The sequence below is a fragment of the Lipotes vexillifer genome, unplaced genomic scaffold, assembly GCF_000442215.2.
Source record: "Lipotes vexillifer unplaced genomic scaffold, Lipotes_vexillifer_v1.1 scaffold707, whole genome shotgun sequence".
Lineage (NCBI taxonomy): Eukaryota > Metazoa > Chordata > Mammalia > Artiodactyla > Lipotidae > Lipotes > Lipotes vexillifer.
This window is the reverse complement of record NW_006781931.1, coordinates 490,513-499,834: the sequence shown is the minus strand read 5'-3', so window position 1 is coordinate 499,834 and position 9,322 is coordinate 490,513. Positions and strand designations below refer to the sequence as shown.

The window sequence follows — 9,322 nt, the reverse complement described above, 5'->3', positions numbered from 1 at the left end:
CTTTTTCTTATTTCCTTTCCCTAGTGTTCTTTTGAAGATGACAGCATCCATTCTTTATTAAAGCCTTTAGAACTGGAACTACAGAAGACAGTGCATACATACTGTGGAAAAATTTACAAAATATTTATCAAACAGCTGACAAAAAGCATACAAGATCGTTATGATAGACCACCAAAGGAAAGGTGATTCTTGGTGACCGCTAAATCAAATGAATTAAAACAGCAAAATGTCAGAGGATATGTGTGAAGGAATAGTCTTAGATGAAGTGTTCAGGAAGGAATTATTCATCTTCAGAATAATTTTTTCCCGAAGAAGTTAAATGAGCAGTATTTTCATGTAATGAAGAATAAGTTGAAGTCTTGGACCCCAACAAGAAGATATTTTTGATTTCTGATGTTTTGTAATGCTATTTGCTATCATTCTAGTATTGATGAAGATATTATTGAATGGTTTTAGCCTACAGACTTTGACTCTTACTCTCGAGTGGGTAAGAGCAGTAGGGATGTATGGTTGGAGAAAAATGTACCTCATACACAGTGGAAACACTCAAACTGTGAGTATAGCAATAATTTTATGTCAGCACTAACCTCACTTTAAATGTGTGAGAAAAGAAAGTTGTTTACAGGAGCAGAAAATGTTCTGTTTCTAAAGAAATGGGATGTAACTGATGTCACTATCGACAATCTGTGTGTGCCTTTATACATTTCATCTCTGTTTTAAAATATTTTTGTGACAATCATGCTTAAAATTATTTTTAGTTTATAAGTAAACTGCACATTTAAAATTGAGAGGGAAAACTGAAAGTTTTGATTATTAGTCTCTGTGTGTATTTGTGAAACGTAGAATTTTCATTTGTATGTGCCTAACTGTCTTGCCAAAAGTCATATCTAAGATTATTAATTAGGGACTTTAGGAAATTTTTTATCACTTTAAATGAAAATTTTCAGCTTTACTGGGCATTCTGGACACAATAAATATACTGATAATAAAATGAGAACCTAACGAGTGTACTTATGTGATGGTGGAAAATATGATGGACCAAAATGCATAAGCTATGTACTTCCTGTGAGCAGTCATTATAGTTACAGTGGAGCAGAAAAAAATTGGTCCACTTAAACCTTTTTCCTTCTACCTCAGAATGGCTTTGCAAGATATTTTTGAAGAAGCAAATATACGTATAGAGCCTTACTTTAAGTTAGACAACTTTCATGGATGATTGGCTTCAGAAGATTGTCACATCTGATTATAGAAAAACTAGTTTTGATTTGGTTTGATGTGCATGTCCTCCTTCTTTGAATATCACTTAAGACAGTTATTATTATTATTTTTTATCTTGGCAATAAGAAAATATTACTTCTCTTAGTGTTTTTGACCTGTCTTCTATAGCTGTAGATTCTGAATACTTAGCATGTACTGTGCTGGGGCACATGTCTCATTTTACCAAGTACTGTATGGTTAACTTCTTTTTCTCCTTTTGACATTTTAACACTTAAATAGAGAAGAGAAAATCATGAAGGAAGGCTATCACCTTTGAGAAAATAGTGGTGATTGGGTTTATGAAGACACAGCGCCCTCTGTGGAGACGTGGAAGACGGTCCTCGGTCTTTGCAGTTCAGTCAGGGACAAATTGGGAGAGGAAAGTATTAAGAAAGGCAGATTAGAAGCTGATGGCCAGCCCAGCACTCTTGGACAGAAGCATTCAGAGAGCACAGTCTGTGCGTCCCTGGCAGAGCACCGTGGTGACTGTGAGAACTTGTGAACTTGTTGATTTGCTTAATAAAAAATGAGGTCCCTAGGATTCTGAAGTTTGGAGGGTATAGGATCATTTTTAATGGTCCCCAGGTGAGACCATTGGCGGCCTGGCTACATTAGTCTCTCCTGGGGACCTTGCTGAGCATGGATTCCTGGGCCTCACCTTTGGTGACTCTGATACCCCATGTCTAGATGGGTCTGCACATTACACAGAAGTAGAGAGAATAGTACAATGGGACTCCTTGTCCAGATCAGACACGTCAGTATCTTACCACATTTGTGTCATCTGTCCCTTTTTCCTTTGCTGAAGTATCTTAAAGAAAATGCCAGGCATCATGTTATTTCACCTCTGTGAACACTTCAGTAACTACAGTGACATCATATCTCCTTTGGCTTCGGTTAATATCCAGTTCTTAGGCAGATTTCCCTTACTGGCTACAATGTTAGAATCAGAGTGCAAAAATAAGTCACATTATGATTCTATTTTTAATAAGCACCTCAGATGATTTTGGTGTCAGTTAGTTTGGGAACCCCTGGAAATCATTTTGCCAGCTTGAAGGTTGAAGTTAGGACCACAATTCTCGGCACAGTTGGTGGATTATAAATGTGATTCTGAAACATTAGCGGAAGTACTTGGGGTTATTGACACGATACAAATTTATATTGGGAAGTTGCTTAGATTTAATTTCCTTAGTGAACAGAGACTCTTAGCCCCATATGCTCTAGTATGATTGGGACTGGGTAGAGTGTGGTCACAGTTTAACTGGATTGTGTGCTGTGGTCTCACGCCTGTTGTACCTATTTACACTGTTACGCACTCTACATTGTGGATCAGTTGGAAGGTTTTTCATGTGGTTTATTCAGACCTGACCTAATTGAGCGCTTTACCATAAATTGGTTTATGGCGAAAACTCTCCACTTAGGGACTGTGTTTACCTGAAAGTTAGGGTATCACAAAAAGTCCTTAACAATATTAAAATGAGTTTTCCTTTAGATAAGGTAACTTTTTCCTTGAGAAGTTTCAAGAAATGCAGTTCTCAGCATTAATGAGGTTAAATTCTAGAACAGCTTAGAGAACGTTTTATATTTCTTTCCATAAGATGGTGTATCTATGCAGTTTATATGAATTACATTCTATATCCTTTGAGTCTATGTGTTAGAACAATTCTGACCTCAGAACTATCTCTGGGCTGCAGTATTACCAAAGCGGAATGAGTTTATAATGTAGCTAACCCTCATTTATATGAAGTAGCCATCTTAGAGGAACTTGGAAAACCTTTAGAAAATATATATTGTGATTTACATTTTAAGAAAATACATACTTTTTTTTCCCTATGAAGAGTAGTTCATAATGTATACGGCAACCCACTTACCTTTGGACACTTCAGAGCCTGAATCAATACTACTGCTTACTGCTCTCTCATCTTGCCTTCAGTCAGATGTTATTGGTGTAATGGAAAGAAAACCAGACTGTGAACTAGATCTGGATTCTCTTCTTGGTTAGGGACCCGAGGCATATCATTTAACCTTCTCTGTGCCATAGTTTGTGAACAATCAATATGCCCTTCCCACCTCATAAGACTCAGAAGTCATGAAGTTGAGACCCAGAAGAGAGAATGGATTTGCTGCATGGCTTGTATCATGCCACACCAGCATTACTGTTGAAGTTCTGTGTTGCTCTGTTGTCTCCTCAACAGATCATTCTGTTTTAGGCTGAATGCTTTTTATCTCTGGTATGAATTTGCTTAGATTATGTAAGGAAGAATTTTTAAGGAAGAGAAAGCAAAGGAAAGAATGATGTAAAGGAATGATCAAAGGAAGAAGGAAAAGAGAGGAAGTGAGAAAAGTGAGGAGAGAGAAGGGAATAAGAGTGAGAATGGCCAAAGGCAGAGTGTAAGAAGAGAGGGGATGAGAGTGGGGAAATCGAGAAGTAGAGGTAGAGAGCGGAGGTGTGGGAACAGTCACTTTTTGAGTTGCAGCACCCCAGCCTGTACCACTGTCTGCTTGCCTTCCTCTGTTTCAGTTCACGAGGCCCTCTGGGCTCAGGAATTGTGCTGGCTTTCATGGAAGGGGCAGCCAGGCTACCTTTGTTTGATTTGTTGATCCTAAAGTCTTTTCCCAGTCACTCTACTCACTGATCATTTAGTGCTGTGATTCAACATTGTATTTTTTTTCTTTTGTATTTTTTTGTTAATTGGATCCAAGTTTGTGAGCTAAGACCTGTCGAAACACGATGACAAATATCTTCCTTTTTAACATCTTTTTAGTCTTCCCAGATGCTGGATTATGCAGGACTGACCACATAGATAACACAGGAGGAGGGGATGGCCGTATCAGATCTGAAGGGGGCCCAGGAATCTATCACAGTGGTTTTCCCAGATGATACTGATAAGAAGCTAGATTTGGGAACCACTGCCCTGCCTTGAATGAATGGCAGCTTAAACAGTACATCACATCTCCTGATTCCTCAGTAGGCATACTTCCAGTTGAAGTGTTAGGAATGGATTAAAGAGAACAGGAGACAGCAGGAGTACATTAAATGGAAAAACCTTAAAAGAAAGTATTCAGTGTCTTCTTTTTCAGAAGTTTATATTGTAAGTAATAAACACCTTAGTGTTAATCAGTAGTGATTTAGGGAGACCACTGATTTTTTTTTTTTTTTTTAAATAACTTTTCACTCCTTAGAGTAAAATAGACAAGAATTAGGGAAGGAGTATGTCAGGTGTGGGGCCAGTTATCATTTTATTAAATGTAATTTCAAGCATCTTAAACAATTGCCTTATTGCATTTTAATATTTAATAAAAGTAGATTAAATAATGATTAGTACTGTAACAGTTATCCTTTTATACATTGCCAAAGCAACCCTTTTTTGCCTGTTAAAAGTCTGGCTAAACTGTCTTGGTGTTCGTCGTTTCTTAATTCATTGAACATGAAACTAGATTTTTAAAACTAAATTATATAAACTTAAGGCAGGTATAAAAGGTGATGCAAGAATTTTTTTTAACTAAAAATGAATATGATTTTAATCCAAATATCTAGTAATTACAGAATTATGAGAACATGGAATAGCATATAAGACTAGGCAATTTAAAACTGATTACAAGTCGATGTCAAACTTCTAAATGGAAAATATCTATTGTCACCTCATCTCTACCAATTAATTCCAAATGTCTAATGGGATTGTTTCTTAAGAATTTTCTATAAACCCAGTTTTCAAACAAAAGAGAATCTTTGAAAAGATACGGAGAGAAAAAGAAAGGAAAATTTCTGTCACTTCTAATGCTGTGAGTGTTATTTGGAGGGTCTGTGGTCAGACATTTTAATGCCAAACTTAAGACCTGATGTGGAGCCTCTGATTATGTGTAGTTTACATATACAATCTGAATTTGTGAGCATATTCAAACACACATCATCATAGCAACTCCTTGTAAAAACTGAAGAAAAGCAACAGTGTACCTTTCATTTAAAATGTAAGTTGACTTTGACTATGATGGAAAATAGCTGTTTTCAACCTGTGTATAAAATCTCTTCAGGGAATATTGGAATGTTATGCAAAAATAATTCAGGGCTTGTAGCGTACCTGTAAACTGTGTCATCCATTGCATCACATCCATTGTTGTCAGTGTCTGAGAGCTGGGCCAGTGGCTTTTTTTTTTTTTTTTTTTTCTCCTTGCGTTATGCGGGCCTCTCACTGTTGTGGCCTCTCCCATTTGCGGAGCACAGGCTCCGGACGCGCAGGCTCAGTGGCCATGGCTCACGGGCCCAGCCGCTCCGCGGCATGTGGGATCTTCCCGAAACGGGGCACGAACCCGCGTCTCCTACATCGGCAGGCGGACTCTCAAGCACTGCGCCACCAGGGAAGCCCTGGGCCAGTGGCTTTTGATGGATGTTGTAACAGAAGATTTATGAAGGAGATGGTGGTTTGTACTTGTTCCTGAAGTCAGAAACTGGAAGGTGTTTCCATTTTTCACAAGCATTTTGCATAAATATGTTAATATTTTGAGTAGTAATGATTCTAAAGCTACAGGAAGGCATTCTGGTGTACTGTGTTACACAGAGATTACTACTCTTAAATTGATTTTTACCTGAAAATATGAAGGTTTTAGGATAATTTGGATATCTTCCTCCAAGTATTTTGTGTATCTTGAAATTTATTAAAGGGAGGGTCAGTATAAGATTATAGATTGGTATGTAACCTGAGAATAATGGAAAGTTGATTTGTTCTGTTTTGGGGAAAGTTCAAATCATCTTTTTCTTGAGAAATTTGTGTTGTTACTAAATAAGCATCTACTCAATAAATATCTAATTTCTTCAAAAAAAAACCCTTTTAAATATTCAATATGCAAACTTAAATCAAATTATATATGACGTGACAGGTAGAACCACGTCTAGTGAATGCACTCTCTCTTCAGTTAGCCATTTCCTATTAACAAATGCCACTTGAGTACCTGTCAGTCATCCTTGGGTTGAGTCCTCCCTTAAACCGTGTGGTAGGTGTGTGACCTTGGGCAAGTTCCACAGATTCCACATCTATAGAATGAAGATAACAATAATAGATACCAAATAATTTCTGAGCGATTAATGACTTAATGCATGAAAAGTATTCAGATTCTTTCCTGGTATCTAGTAAGTAAGTGCCCAATAAAGGTTAGCTATTATTTTATTTATTTATGATTATTAGCTATTAGTTATCTTATTTTTTCCAATCGGAAAGAATGTTTCACTATACTCATTTTTTTCTCAGAGATGGCGCTGTTAGTCAGTAGACAGGGTGTTTCCAGTAGAAACACTGTTCCAGTCATTTTACCCACTTCTAATAACACTTTTGTAAGACTGAAGGCCTGCTTAAACTGATGATAATGATGATGATCATGATGATTATCCAGAATAAGAATTTACGTACATAAAAGAGGAAAATTATGTCATTTTGATGTGCTACTATAATTGCATGTAAGTATTCTTCATACATCTGTGTAATTTTCATTGCAGATATATTGGACTTTATCAAAGTTAAGAACTTCTGCTCTGTTAAAGACACTGTTAAAGAGAATCAAAAGACAGGCCTCAAACTTGGAGAAAATAGTTGCAAACTACACATGTAACAAAGGACTAGAATCTAGCCTATAGAAAGAACTGAACAATTAGAAAATAAGCAATAGAATTTTTAAAAAGCAGACAAAATTTTAAACAGACACTTTAGCAAAGAGTTACCCCGCGTCTCCTGCATCGGCAGGCGGACTCTCAAGCACTGCGCCACCAGGGAAGCCCTGGGCCAGTGGCTTTTGATGGATGTTGTAACAGAAGATTTATGAAGGAGATGGTGGTTTGTACTTGTTCCTGAAGTCAGAAACTGGAAGGTGTTTCCATTTTTCACAAGCATTTTGCATAAATATGTTAATATTTTGAGTAGTAATGATTCTAAAGCTACAGGAAGGCATTCTGGTGTACTGTGTTACACAGAGATTACTACTCTTAAATTGATTTTTACCTGAAAATATGAAGGTTTTAGGATAATTTGGATATCTTCCTCCAAGTATTTTGTGTATCTTGAAATTTATTAAAGGGAGGGTCAGTATAAGATTATAGATTGGTATGTAACCTGAGAATAATGGAAAGTTGCTCTGTTCTGTTTTGGGGGGATTCAAATCATCTTTTTCTTGAGAAAATTTGTGTTGTTCTTACTAAATAAACATCTACTCAATAAATATCTGATTTCTTCAAGTGATGTGTCTGAATTATTCTAGCAGTCAGAAGCAATTTTGGAATCTTTAGCCTTGGGAAGCTTGATAACTAAAAGTCAGGGCAGTTCCTGGACTGACTAATTCAGCAACTGGACAACGTCACCAGAAACCTAGGTACCTTTTGTCTTTACAGTACTGTTCTCACCATGTGAGCTGTGTCTCCCCCCACAGCCCCCAAGTGACAGCCAACATTCTGCGTCTCAAGTGACAACCAGAGGCAAAAATATATCTATCTATAAGAGGAAGGTGCCACCTGTCTCCATTCACTTGCTCTCATAGCCATAGTAATATCTGTGTCCAAAACAATTACTTTGCAAAGAGAATAAAACTTCAGTGGTTGGCTCAGACCATGATTTGCCCCAAACTTAAATATAGCCTCCCTTGAAGAATGTCTACTCACAGGAAAGGAAATAACATCAAGGTTCTTTTAGAAGTCTGTGGGGTAGAAGGGTAGGGGCTTAGAAGATAGCTCTCGGGTAGGCAACAGACCTAGATGATTTTACTGGCCCAAGTATTTCTTTTTATTATTATTATTATTATTACTGGCTGCGCTAGGTCTTCATTGCTGCACACGGGCTTTCTCTAGTTGTGGCGAGCAGGGGCTACTCTGTTGCGGTGTGCAGGCTTCTCATTGCAGTGGCTTCTCTTTGCGGAGCACGGGCTCTAGGGCGCGCGGGCTTCAGTGGTCGTGGCATGCAGGCCCAGTACTTGTGGCTCGCAGGCTCTAGAGCACAGGCTCAGTAGTTGTGGTGCACGGGCTTAGTTGCTCCGCAGCATGTGGGATCTTCCTGGACCAGGGCTCGAAGCCATGTCCCCTGCGTTGGCAGGCGGATTCTTAACCACTGCACCACCAGAGAAGTCCCCAAGTATTTCTTAAAACTACCCAGAGGATCCAATTTCAGATCTAGAGAAGAGTACCTTTTCTGTGCCAGGGTGTAATTGTGCTTTAATGGGTCTCTGTAATGTTATGATCCAACAGTTCTCAGTTTTACATATTTTATTATTTATACAATGGTTTTCTGGTTACAGTGATAGCATGAAGGGTTTTAAAAGATTATTGAGGTGATGACTACTTCCAAGAGAGTTTAAAAGTTCTTCTAAATTTATGTTGAGAAATGTATTATTAGTTATTAGCAACCTTTATCATATTTTTAATCATTTATAAGTTACAAAATGCCCTCATTGAAAAACATTCAAACAATACTGAAGAATTAAAAGTATATGAAGTAAAAAGTAAAAGACTCCTAACAATCCACCCCTAAGAGCATTTGGTGTGTATCCTCCCTGTCTTGCTATGCACATGTACACACAGTGTACCCACACACGGGCTTGGTTCTACAATGGCTTCTACAACTTGCCTTATTTCACACAGTATATTATGATATCTTTCCTTGTCGATACATTAGATCTACCTCATTGTTTAGCTGCATATTATGTCACAGTAGTGTACTTAAGTAGAGATTAGGGTATGGACTTCTGAAGTATGAAAGTGTAAGTAATGAGTTTTAACTTGTTAGGGGAAATAGTCGTTAACTACTTTTACCATTTTTCTAGTTGTAATTTAAGGTGCATTAAATCGTGAATAAACTGTAGTGTACCTTAAAAATCAAAGTAAATATCAGACTATTAAAATTTTTAAAAATTAAATGGGAAGTTTTTGTAAGTAATAATATAAAATGTAAGAAATACATAATAACAAAATAACAATAGTTATGTTTCTGTGAGACTGGCATGTCTGAATATTGTTACTTCAGGGTTCTTTTACCTTTCCATTCTTTTTTAAAAATACATTTTGAATAGTATTAAAATACATTTGAATAGCTCTAAA

The 9,322-nt window shown here is 37.2% G+C and overlaps 1 protein-coding gene across 2 annotated transcripts in view; it reads left to right on the top strand.

The window, feature by feature from the left end:
* The window catches only part of GXYLT1 (glucoside xylosyltransferase 1), a 47,304-nt gene extending 46,515 nt beyond the window's left edge, over nt 1–789 (top strand). Inside the window, exon 7 of one of the 2 annotated variants that reach the window (XM_007454860.1) lies at nt 25–789. In XM_007454860.1, coding sequence (XP_007454922.1) covers nt 25–186 — 162 coding nt within the window. In that variant the 3' untranslated portion in view covers nt 187–789. The remainder of the gene's footprint in view (nt 1–24) is intronic. The other variant, XM_007454859.1, reaches the window with a different exon arrangement.
* Nucleotides 790–9,322: the final 8,533 nt, after the last annotated feature.